This window comes from Dryobates pubescens, chromosome 8 (genome assembly GCF_014839835.1).
Source record: "Dryobates pubescens isolate bDryPub1 chromosome 8, bDryPub1.pri, whole genome shotgun sequence".
NCBI lineage: Eukaryota > Metazoa > Chordata > Aves > Piciformes > Picidae > Dryobates > Dryobates pubescens.
Window position 1 is genome coordinate 26970025 of NC_071619.1, and position 15247 is coordinate 26985271.

General features: G+C 44.9%; 1 protein-coding gene across 2 annotated transcripts in view; it reads left to right on the forward strand.

The window, feature by feature from the left end:
- The first annotated feature begins 10118 nt into the window (after positions 1-10118).
- Positions 10119-15247, forward strand: part of GRID1 (glutamate ionotropic receptor delta type subunit 1) — a 552748-nt gene continuing 547619 nt past the window's right edge. For both annotated transcript variants that reach the window (XM_054163347.1, XM_009901703.2), the window contains exons 1-2: positions 10119-10399; positions 12544-12699. In XM_054163347.1, the coding sequence (XP_054019322.1) occupies positions 10321-10399; positions 12544-12699 (235 nt within the window). In that variant the 5' untranslated portion in view covers positions 10119-10320. The remainder of the gene's footprint in view (positions 10400-12543; positions 12700-15247) is intronic.

Below are 15247 nucleotides of genomic sequence, written 5' to 3' on the forward strand. Positions count from 1 at the left end.
GTAAGTAAGATTTTTACCAACTTGGAAACCATTGAGGATATGAGAACAAAAGCATAACTTGCATAGAAATCTTGGAGAGGTGATAAAGATTTTTTTGAATAAGCAGCACTCCATTGAAGCTGGTCAAATAGTGATATGGTTGTGATAAATCTGGAGAACTGCTTAAGAGCATGAAATCTCTGTATTGACTTTATACCCTCAAGTATGTAACTTGAAATGCAGGTACAAGGAAATGCTGTGGGTTCAAGACTGACCTTCCCCTCCCCCCCCCCCTTCTCCCACTTCCTGTGTATACTTCATCTAAAGTGTTCTTCCAAGAGTAGTTTGGGTTGCTTACTTGCTTGTACACTCTTGCATGACTCAGAACAATATGTGAAGAATCTGCATATGTTTCCAGGGAGCAAAAATCCTTAGCTAAGTATGATCTGAAAGGTCAAATTCAATTTAATAAATTAGTATCGCAGGAAAACAGGCATCTTTCTTAGCTGAGAGGGGCGGAGAGAGAGTAGGGGAGAGGGAAGGTTTTGTGCTTTAAAAAAAAACCTAAAGCACATTAAAGTTGTGTAAATGTGAAGTGCTAAAAGCTCATATTACTGAAACCTTGCTAGTGTAAATCCTTGATACGTGCTGAAGTCAGTAGCATTACTCGTAATTCTATTATATAGTCTCTGTAAAGAAAGGAGAGCTGCTGGGAAATGCAATTCAAATTTAGTCTTAAAGTACTTATCTAAGGGCTGTATCCTGCCAGCATTTCTAAAACAGGAGTTGTAATCAATGCCATTGCTTAAAAATCAATGTTGCCTAGTATAGTCATGTGTGATAATACAGCACTGCAGCAAACAAAGCTATTTCAGCTGCAGACCTGCTTTTAGCTGGATAGTATATAGCTGTAGTATAATATACTGCTCTGTAGTGCAGTGCAGTTTGGATTGGAAGCATGATGGAGTGCATTTAATGATATTCTGAAGTTATTAGAGAATATGGGAGCTTTAAAATCTGTTGGTCACTGAAGTTTCACAAGGATGGTGTGACAGGGACTGTGACTCATGGAGTACTGTATGCTTAAAGTGGTGCCTGTATTTTCTTCTCCCTGACCTTTGCATAAACCTTTTACTGCAAAATATCTCTGAGCTGTCAGAAAACCAGAAAAAATATTTGGGCCTCTTTATATTTGTCTCAGAACTGGTGAGTCAGATGTGTAGAGTAATAATTTTAAGTTTGTTTCTAGTAGTAATCAATAAAAAGAGGTAATTGTTTCCAGTACTTTCAGGTGTTGTGTTGCAGGAACTGAAGAGTTTTTGAGCTCCTAAATGAATTTGTATTTTTTCTGTGGCTTAAAAATCTATACTGTGGCAAAACCACCTGAATGTTACAAATCCATGTAGTCCTGGGTTGCCTGTTACCCCTGGCCACACTATAAAGACTACTGAAAACATATATATGATGTAGACTTACATTTCCAGCTGAGGCTGTGTAAATGGCAATGGATAGGTGGTGAAGGGATGAGTATCACTAAGTTGTGGCTTATGTGACTTAAACTGTTGTGATGAATGCCTGGGTATGTTCATAGGCAGGAATGCTCATGGAATTAGCTACTTTTCAGCAAACAGCATAAAATGCCCGCAGAAAAAAATCGTCCTGACATGAATAAGCTTCTTGACACTGGGAAACCCAAGTTCCTAGTCCGTTCATATGTGCAAACTTCCTCTTCTGCCTAGAATTGGGAAGGAAGCAATCTGCTTTTTCTTTTCTTACCCTCTTTCTCACCAGTCCAAATGGAAATATTTCAAGGTGGTGTTTGTTTTTTTTCCTTTCTTTCTCAAGAGATGTGTATATTCTTCCCCTGCTCCTTCCCTGACACCTAATCATCAGGACTCTCCTTTCTTAGGTGGGAGACCTATTTCAGGTGCCTGAACAAATCAGCAGAATTGAAGAAGTGACTTGATTGTAACTAAGAAGTGATTATAACCAGCTTATAATTTTGGATGGACCTGTTTGTAGTGCTTTTCCTATCCATCTCAATATAAGATGTTGTTCTCTGCACCTTCACACCAGAAAAAAAAAAAAAAAAAAGAAAAAGAATTATTAGCCCTCTGAAGACCTTTCCCTAAGGTCAGCAATGGACCTTGCATATGTAATGTTTGCACCCAGACTCATCTATGTGGAATGGACTGGTCCCAAGCACCACAAAAAACATTTTCTGTTTAAAATAATTTCAAATATGAAAAAACTTTGTCTAGTCTCTGTATGATTTACAGACTTTAAATCACTTAAAATTACATGTTTGACTAGCCAAAAATAAACCTACCATATTTTTTCTACACCTCCTAGAGAGGTAGGACAGCTGACTGACTGCAGTAACTGAGGAAAGGAACTTAATGTTCTTGTTCACCCTTAAATTGAGAACTGAATACAATGTTCATGCAACAGTCCACTCAATTAGCCATGAAATGAATCGGTGACTGTGGTGGGAATGGAGCCCAGGAATCATGGCCCCTCTGCTCCAGTGGCTGGACTGCACTGCATGTAAAAAAAGATCCCCTTTTCTGAGTAGGACATTTAAGAAATACCATGAGAGTTTATTATGGTGATGAGCTTGATTTTTTTTGTAGCAAAGGCTTTGCTAAGATGCATTTTGAAGTCAGGCATACCATGAGATTCAAGCTGATGTTCTTGTTATAAAATCCTCACTTCATCTTTTCCTGAAAACATGACTGTGAATTATGAACTTCATGACTGGCAACCTTTTCCTAAAGAGAACACAGATTCCTGGGAGAATATATTTTCTTCTGCTCTGTGTGTGACTGCCAGTAATGCTAGTGGAGTCCCTGAAAAGGCATATATGCCCTTGTTTGTACAAATGGCTGCAAAGTAGATGTTTCAAAAACATGCTAGAAAAAATCCTGAAACTCCAAGATGCAGCACTGCAAACCAAAAGAGAGACCTTAGCAGCTGAGAGAAGTAGCTCATTGTGAGACAGTCATTAAATGTGGTACTTTTAAGAACAGACTGTTGATAATGATCAGGTTTTATTAAAGGTAAAATTACTTTTCACTAGAGTTCTTTCCATTGGAGGGCTTTTAAAGGACTTTGTTCACTCAGACTGTATCAGTGTTTAGAGATAGCAAAGGACTGAGTTAGTGTGATTGAAAAGGTCCCTATTCTTTCCCTGAGATGCAAAGGGCAGCACTGAAGTGCCTGGCTTGTAGCAAAATCTTTCTGCTTACATCACTTCTCATTGGAGTTTTCAGTGAAATAGGAAAAAACCAAGATCAGTTACTGTGTCTTGACTGGAGGGAAGAACTTTTCAAGTGACTTTTCTGGTTATCTGCCTCACCATGCAGCAGCATCTACTTCACTGAGTTTTGGGTAAAGTGAGAAGTAGCAAGAATATGACTTTTTAGGAGTCTTCAGCTAACTGAAGCAAATTGCAGGATAACTTGGAGCTTATGAGACTGAACAGGGTGTATAATGTGGTCGAATCTATAAGAGACATGCAAGATGCATTTCAGTAACTTGTAACCAGTTGGACAATGGATGCAGTATCACTTCCCAGGAGCAGGAGTTCCCCTTGAGAGGATTTTATCTGTTTGGTGGGGAATCTTGTAAATGTCTTTTCCTCCTCAAATGAGTGCCAGGGAAGTTAGTTCAAGATTATCTTGAGATGGCTACCATTAAATTATTAATTAACAATCAATTTTACTTAGGGACCACAGATTCTTATGCATCTTTACTGTAACAAAGATGACAACCATACCTACTTTTGCCCTCTTTTTTTTTTTTTCCTTCCCTCTTTTTTTAATTTTTTTTTCTTTTTCTTTTTTTTTTTTTCTTCCTGCTCAGGAGAACAAGATGACAGAGTTTAGCCTTTTTCAGTCAGTGTCCAGAGAATATAAAGACAAAGGGCTTCATTATCAGTGAAGGAGAAAAGGGTTTTTTCCCTATAACTGAGTTACACTTGCATCCCAAATGGTAATCATTAATGATTCTTTGGCCACTTGTGTGTTAGAGCTCTCCATAAAATAGGTATTGGTAGTATTAAAATGTTGTGAATAAACAGATTACTTTAAAGTAGTTTCTTTTGAATCAAAGTATTTATTAAATACAAATGCCAAAGGTGATACAGTTTGCCTTGGACTACAGTGTATTTATACAACTACAAAAGTGTGGGAGAATGGAAAAGCCTATACAGGCCCTCACCTGTCGTAAAGAAAACACCCATTAAAATAAAATAGGGTGTGAAGAAACACAGTTGGAAGACAGGAGTAGGGAAGTAAATATAAATCTTATCAATATGCAACAGATATTTAACTGATGGAATTAAACAAACATAAGTATGAATTAAATCAAATCTAGGCTGTGTGTACTCTGCTGAATTAAATCATGTAAAACTCTGAAAATAATAGTGCTTTGCCACCTTCATGGCATCTTAAAGGGCATATCAATCCAAATGAAGTGTTGACTGTAGCAAAGTTTCAGATTGTGTGTACGCACACAACAAATTAATCAGGAATGTTAACTGTCCCACAAAGAACTCTATAACTCAGCAGTCTCTTCTTGCAGAAAACTTCTAGTCCATTTACTCCTGGAAGATTATCATACTGTACTATCAACCATAAAAAGAAAAGAGAAGATTTCAATAAACCGAATGAAACTTTGTAAAGTAACTTAAACCTTTGGCTGTCACCAAAGAAAAATGACAATCTAATGAGTTTTTATGTATAAACACCCTCCAGAGTTAGGAATGTGTAGTAGATTTGAGGTTTAGCATTACTATTTCAAATTACTGTTTCTGAAGAGAATCACAGAATCACCATGATTGGAAAAGACTTTTAAAATCTCAAATCCAACCGTTATCTAACTCTACTAGGGCCACTATTACATCATATCCTTGAGCAGCATAGGTAGAGGGCTTTTGAATACTTCGAGGCATGGTGATTCAACCACTTGCCTGGGTAGCCTGTTCCAGACATTAGTAACCCTTTCAAGTATAGAAGTTTTCCCTAATGACTAACCTAACTCTCCCACCTCCAGTGTAACTTGATGTCATTTCCTCTTGTGCCATCAATTGTGGCCTATGAGAAGAGACCAACACTTACCTCTCTACAACCTCCTTTCAGGTACTTGTAGTGAGTGATAAAGTCTCTCCTCAGCCTCCTTTTCTTTAGACTAAACAACTGCAGCTCCCTCAGCTGCTCCTCATACAACTTATTCTCCAGACCCTTCACCACCTTTATTGCCCTTTTCTGGACCCACTCCAGCACCTTGATGTCTCTTAGTGCAGTGCTCAAAGCTGAACGCAGTACTCCAGATGCAGCCTCACCAGTGCTGACTACAAGAAGCAGAGTTGTTAATTTTCTCCTTCTAAAACATAATGAAATGTGGTACCTTTTTTTTTATTCCCCCCCTTCCCTCCTCCCACCGTACGTCTATGTTAACTGTTACTGTGTTGTGTATTAGAATAGTTTTGATTTATTTTTTTGTTGCTGTTTGCATTCTTCCAACTACAGCTAGCAACTGGAGATATTTGCTGCATCTTTCTACCTATCTGATAGATATTCAGAAGGAATAATCATATACAGACACAGATATATACACACATTTTATGGCCTAACTCTTACTTTAGCTAGATGTAAATGGACGGACCATTATGGATTTGTGCTGTTGGGGGAACTAGAGAATCACCAACAGCCCCCTTGTCCTGCTAAAGACTCTTGAGAAAATACTAGAGTTAGCTTTGGTGAAGATTATTTTCCCTGTCTATACTACCCAGACCAAGTCTTTTAAATCTTCTTTCCCTTCCCATACAAGAACCATAATTTACTTACAATGCTTCTCACACTGTCTCACACAGTGTTGTCCTAATCTTTATGTGGGGAAGCCTTAGCTCACCTATAGTGAATGGGTGGAAGTTAGGAGAGATATGAGAAATGCTGAATCTTAAATTATTCCATTTATTCTGAGCATAGGTTATGATATCATAAAAGTCACAATGTTCTGGGCTTGAAGAGCTCCTGCTAATGAAGCAGCTTTGTAAATGCTCAATAAACACGAGGAGCTTTCCAGATACAGGCATATCCTCTAGCCATAGTTCTGGTGATGTCTTTCAATATGTACCTTGTTCTTGTGGGGGCAGCACAGTGGGACTGAGCCCTCGGCAAGGTGCTAAATGTGTCACTGCACAAGCATTCAAAGTTGCCTTTCTAGGATACTCTGTTTCTAATTGCAATGCAGTTTTTGGAGCCTTACTCAAGCCATTCACTTGTGGTAGCAAAACCCCTTCCATACAGGTTTCATACTACATTTGTTCTGACAGCAGAAACAAGCACAGCAATAGCTCATGATAGGTTAGCTTAATGTCACCACTAGTTTCTAAAGGTAATAGAGCTCTTAGAGATGTACATAGAATTGCATCTTGGAACTTTGAATAGTGTCTGCCACTTGAGGGGTATTACCTTGAACATGTCTAACAAGATGTCATTCTTCCATTGGTGCAGTATATCCAGTGGTACCTTATGTAATAGTCTGTTATGAGTTGTTCCCTACACAATGATAATGGAATATCATGGTGACTTACAATGTTCTTAATACATAAGATGTTGGGAAATGGATTAGCCTTTTAGTGACTAAACAACATGCACCCGCCACAAATGGCAGCCTACTTCTGATTGCAAACAATGAACGGCAGACCTGAAATGAGGTCTCATTTGTATTTGACTTAGAAATGCAACATTGATAGCTTCTTTGGAAGGAGGAAAATAATATGGAAAGCGGACACAGTCTCAGGCTGCGCCAGGGGAGGTTCAGGCTGGATGTTAGGAAAAAGTTCTATGCAGAAAGAGTGATTGCCCATTGGAATGGGCTGCCTGGGGAGGTGGTGGAGTCACCATCACTGGAGGTTTTCAGGAGGAGACTTGATGGGGTGCTTGGTGCCATGGGTTAGATGTTTGGGTGGTGTTGGATTGGTTGATGGGTTGGACACAATGATCTTGAAGGTCTCTTCCAACCTGGTTTATTCTATGTATTCTATGTAAGCATCATGAAAAACATATTTAAAGCCAAAGTTTAAAAATAAATAAAAAGGCAGAAGGGGAAGAGAAAGAAGAAAATGGAAAAGGTAATGAGGTAATGCAGCCTGACAAATCAAGTTTAAAACCAGACACAATGAAGTTTTGATGTTGCACCTCTCCATTTTGTAGGTGATGCTGTGGCTGCAGTTCTTCAATATAGTGGATCCATTTAGGTCTTGTACTCTGCATGTAACAAAGCAGGTTTTATGGCATTTGAGACTTTTTCTAAGCAGTTTTCTGGTTTGTCATTGTCCTCTGGCTGTGACAAATAGCCTTCTGCCTTTTGGGGGACTGTGGGGGTCTGTGTGGTGTGTCTGTTTCAGTTGGTCTGTTACAGTATTCTGGGCTCTCCTGTCCTTCCCTGTCCTTCCGTTCCACACCCTCCCCACCCCCACGCAGCCCTGGCTACCTGGCTGGGACTGGATTCTTTTCCATGTGCAGAATGTTTGCTCATGGATTTCACAGGACATTTTGTAACTACTCCAATTCACAGGGTTTAGATATTTAATATTATATATTACTGTTTCACTATTTATTAAAATAGCTGCCAGACGCATCCTAGCTGAGGTCAAGACCTCACTGTACAAACTGAAGCAAGAGGCAAGCCTGCTCCTGAGTGCTTGGAGTGTAACTGACCAGCTATTCAGATGCCTGCATAAATTGCAAGGTTAATAGCAGCATATTTCTACAGGTTTCAGGCCCAGATCTCACAGCACTTTGGAGGGACAAATAAATTTAACCTCATTTCCTCTGTGGAAGTAAGATTGGTTTTGTAGTAACACATCCCCCCTCTCTAATTCCCACACATGTTCTTGTTACTGCAGTATCTTCACAGTGAGGGTGACAGAGCACTGGAACAGGCTGCCCAGAGAGGTTGTGGAATCTCCTTCTCTGGAGATTTTCAAAACCCATCTGGATGCATTCCTGTTTTGACTACCCTAAGTAATCCTGCTTTGGCAGAGGGGTTGGACTTGATCTCTTGAAGTCCCTTCCAACCTCTAATGTACTGTGATACTGTGATATACATGACTATGGTCAATATAGGTGCTTAACTTTTTAAAGAGCATGTATAAGTCACTAAGTGCATATTGATTTGAAGCAAATGTAAATTAGAATTAATTTTAACTTGCTAACGTAGTCAAATAAGGAACATTTCTATTGATCTTTGTCCCAGAAGCCAATTATCTGGATTAAGTGTTTTTATTACATGAAATACAGAGTATAGTATACATTCATTCTGCATTGATCAGTCTGAAATTGCATATTTGAGACAAGGGCTGTAAGTAAGAGTAGTTAATAAGTGATTTATTATTAAAAAGTCTATCTTGTCATATTTACCCCCCTGCTTTTCCCTGTTCAAAAGCTATGCTTGTAACTAGCACTGAGGCTACTGAAGTATGGGGATCAACAGGGATTCTCGTTCATATAATTTCCATGTCATCTTCCTTCCCTTTTGCTCGGTTCCATCTATTCTGTGTTCCCTCCACCTTCTCTCTCCCCAGCCCCTCTAAAGCTTGTCTATACTTCCTATGCCTTGGCATTAAGCAGTTCTGGCCATACTGTGCTCTGTATGAACAAATATTTTCTGGGTTAAACCAATACACAGCACTTCTTGCTTGCATGAGAGATGTTGCAAATTACCTGGAGAATTCAGTAAGGCACGTACAGATGACAATATAAAAAGCGTGCTCAATTTACATGACCGTGCTGGTGTAACGATGGGGAAAAGGGTCCGACCGCACCTCTGTGGCCCGACTCCCGGCGGTATGCAGGCGGGGGACCTGCTGCTTCTCCTGCCGAGTCTCCGATCTCCAGCGTTACCTTCCCGGGAGCAGGATGCGTCCACACCGCTCTCTTACTCGACTTGCGCTTGCAAGACGGCAACCTCCAGGAATCACTTCTACCTCCCGTTATCCGAACGCTGACATTATCTATACGTATCACTGTAGGGCTCCGTGCCTCAGCCCCACAGCGCCTTCATAATCTTGGTAACATCCTGCTCCCAACTCATTTTCTTGGCAGTAGTTTTAATTACGTTTCGGGTTCCTGAATGAATTTGTTTTCTCTGGATCCTTGGCATATTGAGACGCTTGTCACGTTTGGGTGCCTGCAATCACTGATGCGTTTGTTTTAGGGAATGAATTAGTCTTCTGAGCCTGAGCATGTCCAATTTATGAATTAGATTTCATTGAAAGCTAGAACAAAACAAAACAAGAAACGGTTTTGCTGTACCATTTTTCTCGGCTACCCCCTAGCCCCCAAGGCGGTGGTAAAAAAATTTCTCTCATTTCGCTTTCGCTCACTAAACGCGGATCATGTCCCGGGCTCGGGAGGGTGGAATCAGGAAAGGGCAGCCTCCCGCTCCCACCTCAGGGCCGTGCCCCCGCGCCGCTCCTGGTCGCGGAGTTCGGTGAGCGTCACTGGGCGCAGCCCCACGCCCTTACCTCCGGGGGCGTCCCGCCGAGCCGTGTCATGCCGAGCCGGGCTGGACCGGACCGGGCAGGGGCTGCGGGAGGCCGTGTAATGCTAGACGCCGGTCGCCCTCCGGACGGGGTCTGCGGCCCCAAGGAAGAGCCTGCGCCCGGCTACAGCTCGCCCCCTCCTCCGCTCCCTGCGTTCGGAGCATCGGTCCCCTTCCTCTTTTCCCCGGGAGATATACATACATTGTGTATTTATCTATATAACGGAGATACTTGTATATCCTGGGTGTATCAAATTTATGTAATCGCAATTAATTTCCCTGTTCTCGCACATCCCTCCCGCTTCCTGGCGGAGCCGCAAACTCCCCTTCTCGCCGGGCTGCCGCTGCCCGCGCCCCGCCGCCGCGCCGTGCCCCGGCGGCACCGAGCGCCGAGGCTCCGCAGTCACGTGGCGCGGGGGGCGGGCGGCGGCGGCGGGGGGGCCGCTCCGCAGTTCGCGGTCTGCCGGCGCCCCGGCACACACCGAGCGCTGGAGGCTCCGCCGCGCTGCCTGTCAACCCGGGATCTACCTCCGTGCGGTTTTAGCTCCGTCTTTTTTTTTTTTTTTTTTTTTTTCCCGTCTCCCCTTCGCCCGTTTTCCTCAATTTTGGAATTTTTTTGGGGTTCCGGGGGATTTTGGGATTTTTTTCTAAGGGGGAGTGGTGGTGTGTCTGAGCATCTCTCCCCGCGCCTGCTGCCTTGCTTCAGCTGCCCTTGCGCCTTTTTTCTTCCTTTCCCCTTGTCTGTCTCTCCACCAAACCCGAGCTGATGTGCTGTGTGAGAGGCTGGAAATGGAAGTGTTGATTCTCTGGCTTTTCCCCTGGATATTTCAGTGCGTTTCAGTGCGGGCGGACTCCATCATCCACATTGGTAAGAGAGGGAGTGGGGAGGTTGGAAAGGGACGTGGTAGATAAATGAATGAAGAGAGCGTCTCGTTTAACCGCGGTGATGGCACAAGCAGCGGCTTAAGAAAGAAAGGCAGCTGAAGCCCACCACCCGTTCTAAAGTTAAGGGCGAAATGCCGTCTGTGCGCTGGGCCGGGCCAAGGCTGCGGGGCCGGGAGCGGGCGCGGGGCGGGTGACCCGCCGGGGCCGCCGTTGCGGTCTCCCATGTGTCTGGGAAGCCTGTGCTCGGACTTGTTTGCGTGGAAAGGTTTTCTTCCCCCCCCGACTGCCCCCCCTTCCCTCCCCCCCTTCCTCTCCGCCGAAAACAAACAACCGCCCCCAACACCCGGGCAGGAGAGAGGCACAATCTGAACGTGCTCGTAGGGAAAAGTTTAGGGGTGATTATCCCCTGGTTTCCATCCCCTGTCGTAGCAGGTGTCAGCGAGCTGGAATGCGGGAGAAGAACTTGGCTGGGAAAGGGTTAGAGAAGCGAGATTTGCAGCGGCTCTGTGTGTGTGGCTATGCGCGCAAGCGTTGTGGTTTGAATAAGATCTCATTAAAACCCCTGGGCAGCAAGAAGGCTGGGTCAGCAGCGGGAGGAAAGAAGGGATGAATAGGAGGCAAAGGAAAGGCTGATGTGAACTTTTATGGCTTCTGGGAGCAAGGCATGTTGATGTCCGCGGGAAGCCTGGCAAGCAAAAGCGAGGCTCTGCAGTCACCTCTTGGCTGGCGTTGAAAGGTACCAGCAGGAAGGAAAACGAGGATGTTTAGGGGCGGAGAGGGGGGAGAGAATCACTTGTGGAGGAGGAGACGGGAGTACGGCTGGGAAATGAAAAGCCGTAATTCCCACCAGCCTTTTGGGGAGGATGGGAGATTTAAAAAAAAAAAAAAAAAAGGCCGGGACGACAGCGATCCTGGCGAGAGGAGGCCACGGAAACGGGAGGGAAGTCCCGAGTGGACTCGGGGCGGGTAAAGGGAGAGATGGCCTGGCCCTATAACAAGTTTCCCGGCAGGAGCGGGTCCGGGGCTGGTGGAAGAAGCTCGGGAGCCCAGGGGCACAGCCAAAGCAGACAGCAATGCGGAGCCATTAAGAAGACGGGGTCAGCCCTGACCGCAGCTGGGACTCCGGTCCAGGCGGCGCTCCCCACATCAGGGCAGACCTCGGCGGCACTGGAGCCAGCCCCAAGGGAGCCAGCGGGGCTGTTGGGCCATCTGCGGGGAGTGCCCTGGCCGGGGGGAAACGCGGGGTGAGGCAGCCTCGGCTGCTGATCTTCTCGGCCCCGCTTCTCCCGCGGGTGGATGGTGTCACCTCGGCTTCTCCTCGCATGAGCTTCATCCCGAGTGGTGTTTGCGAAATAACTCTTCGCAGAAATAGCGGTCCGATGGCAGGAGAGGAGGGCTTGCTGCTTGCAGAAGTGTGATTTCACACGGGCAGTGCGTGGAGGCTCCAGCCACAGGCACGCACAGGGTGAATCAGCAGGACTTTTCCAGGCTGGGCGATAATGGGTTTTCGCTTGTTTTGTTGCCAGCACTGGAGATCTCCCACCGTTGCGTAGAGCAGGGCAGTAAGCCTGGCGTGGGCACACACACACACTCGGTAGAGACGGGATCTTATGTAACACACATCGCCAGATGTTTTCACGTTAACTGCATAAACAGGACAGTGAAATTAAAGCTCCCAGGTTACTGGACACAAATCCGAGCTTCATGTTCGCGTGTGCGTGTGTGCGTGTGAGCCCTAATAACACCACTGCCCGACAGGCAGCATTCTATGGAGCGGCGAAGCAGTGAGCAAAAAGTTGGTCCAATTCCCAAGCCTGCTACCTTTTCTGTCACTGACGGAATGCCCCCCTCACCGCCGCGTGGCTCTGGTAGGGCTTCACAAGAGCCTGAGGAGCAGAAGTGGCCGGAGGAGGGTTGTGCTTCCTCATGCTCGGAACAAGGCCGCCTAGGTGTGGGTCCTGGCCCCACAGGTGTCTGGGGTGCTACCCTGCCTGGCACCGTGCAAGCCGAGTCGAGCTCTGCACGGCCTGGGGAGGAGCCGGATTTCTGGGGTGGTGAGCAGGTGGGCCTAACCAGTGAGAAGCGGAGCTGAGCCCTCTTCACCTCCTGCCGCCTTCCTTCTCTCAGGTGCCATTTTCGAAGGCAATGCTGCCAAGGACGACGAAGTGTTCAAGCAGGCGGTGTCGGATCTGAATCTCAATGACGACATCCTCCAGAGCGAGAAAATCACTTACTCCATCAAACTCATAGAGGCCAACAACCCCTTCCACGCTGTGCAGGAAGGTGAGCGCCCCGGGGCGGCAGGCACGGCGCGGGCGGGCTGAGCGCCGAGCCGGGCTTGAGAAGGTCGACTCCAGCCCGGCCCGTTCGCGAGGAGGCGGTTTCCGTGCCGGTGACGGCTCGGACCTGTCCTGGAGCTCGGTTGGAAACTTTTCTTTGGTCGGGGGTTGGCGCTGTCTTATAAGGAAAGGGGAGGGACGGCGCGGTGCGGCGGCTGCTGCGCCGTGCTCGTCCCCGGCGTGCCCAGCTATGCCAGGGGCGGCAGCCGCAGGAGAGGAAAGCCAGAAGGGTCAGAGGACTCCGGGCCGCTCTTGGATCGGCAAAGCCCCCTCTCTCCACCTCTGCGAAGGGAAGGCTAAGCCCACCGCTGCCCCTATCCCCCCACGCGTGGACATGGTGGGGCACGGCAGCCTAGAGGGGAGGGTTCATGAGGGGCCGGGCGGAAGGACTCCGTACCTGTGGGAAGAGTTGCGGAGGGTAGCCGGGCATCTCTCCCCATGCATCTTCTCCCGCACCCCCACGGAGAAGCAGGGCTGGGGCGGCCGGCGGTGACAGTGAGCTCTTTCCCGAGTGGCCGGGGACAGGGTGAGATAGCCCAGTCGCCATCTGAAAACGTTTCCAGACAAGGTCTGACAAGTAACTATATAGGTAAATAATTTCAATTAGATTTTTGCAACGGGAAACATTTAAATTAATCAGCTCGCCGTTACAAATAAGACTTAAAAAAGATATTGTGATTTAATGAAGCCAAGGTTAATTAGGGCCTAGGTTATTTCAGAAGCTGTATTTTTCAGTAGTAATTATTCTGGAAACAGAGAGCTATTTATATACCCAGACTAGAATATTTAAAAAAAAAAAAATGATTCATCACCAGCCTTGCCCTTAGTTTTACAGAGCAGAGTGAATCTTCCCCTGTATGAGAATTTGCATTAATCCATATGCATTTATGTCTGAGTTGTGTAAATGCAAATTATGGCCACAAAAGTACACCAAATGTTCATTTTCATGAACTCTGAACAATATCTTCTCTATTTTCTTCCTTGGAGTGTATGCTAGTTAGTATCATTCACCTCTAGGAGAAACAGCAATATATACTTTTTCAATAGCCTCATACTATTAACAATAGGACTCTTCCTGCTGCTCTGAAAGCTTAGCAAGGTAGTATGGAAAAATTCTTTATAAAAATAGGAAGAAGGGGGCTTTGAAACAAAACTTCACCCACATAGTCAGCTACCAGTGGAAAAAAAATCTCTACATAATGGTGGGTTGATTTATTGGCAAAGATTAAGTCTGAACTATTGGATCTTACATTTGCAAAAGCTCAGTGTCCTATATTGGAGCTTATTCATATTCATGGAAGTGACAGTAGTTGGCTGGCTGAACAATTGCTTCCAACAATGTCTCTTCTCAGAAGTAAAACTTTATGAAAATATTCTGAATGCACTGGGATTTGAGCTGACAGTCTTGTGGACAGAGTTCCTTTCCTTAGTTTTACTGAAAGCAGAAAAGCATGACCAACTAGAGATTTCTTCTTGATCCACTAGTTTTTATTTTCTTGTTGTTTTGTTTGTTTGTTTTTTAAAATTGATTTATCTGCTAACCTTGAAGATTAGTTTTGCATTTATGAAGACTACTAGGAAAATGAAATGTCTCTGTTGAAAATCTTCGCTGAAACCACAGCAAAGACTGGTCAGACATTTAACTCTTTTATACGGTATCTTTGTGCTAGCTGAATATATAAATATGAAGATGATTCTTCCTGCCCCTTTCAAGATACTCTTTCAGGGCTCATGCAGTTAGAATTGCTCTTTGATGAACTGATCCCATGCTGGAGAATTAAGGAAGTGGCTGGTGAATGTTCATAATTCCAAACAGAACCTTTTCTCTGTCATTGCTTCATTAAGGTACACGAATGTGTCTGCTTTTAGGAGGACTACAAAATGATCCTATCTGAGAGTAGAATCTTGACAGAGTAGGAGAGATAAGAGGAATGTATCAGGCTTTGCTCAGTTTCCTGGCTTGCTTTGTTGATTCTGGTCAGGTCGTTTTTTTTTTTTTTTTTTTTTTAAGTTGAAATTCTTGCTCTTGAAATTGTTGCACAATGCACTAACAGAATGATCCGTGGGATGTACAAGTTGCTGGGCTGCTCTTACTGAGCAGCTTCTCTCTGCCCAGTGTTGCTTACTGTCATTCTGACTATTGAAAAACTCCCTCTATCACACTGTATGCACGTCCTGCTCATTTTTGGTAGAATATTGCCTATAGTAGTCTATTGGCGGCGGAGATTGGAATCAATACAGCTGATCAGTATGATCTAGTATTGTTCCTTTATTGTTCCAGTATTGCAGGCCTATGGCACAGGCCTGTGGTAAGAGTATAGCACAGTAAAGTAAAGCATGGAAGAAGAAGGGATAGGAAAAGCAGAAGTGCGTAGCAAGGGAACTGCTACAACTTATATAAACTCGGAGTGCCTTGTTGGCATGGACTCATTGGTTCCCTGTGAGTGACCACACATCACACTATTATAGATTATTGGTCCAACTACTGATGA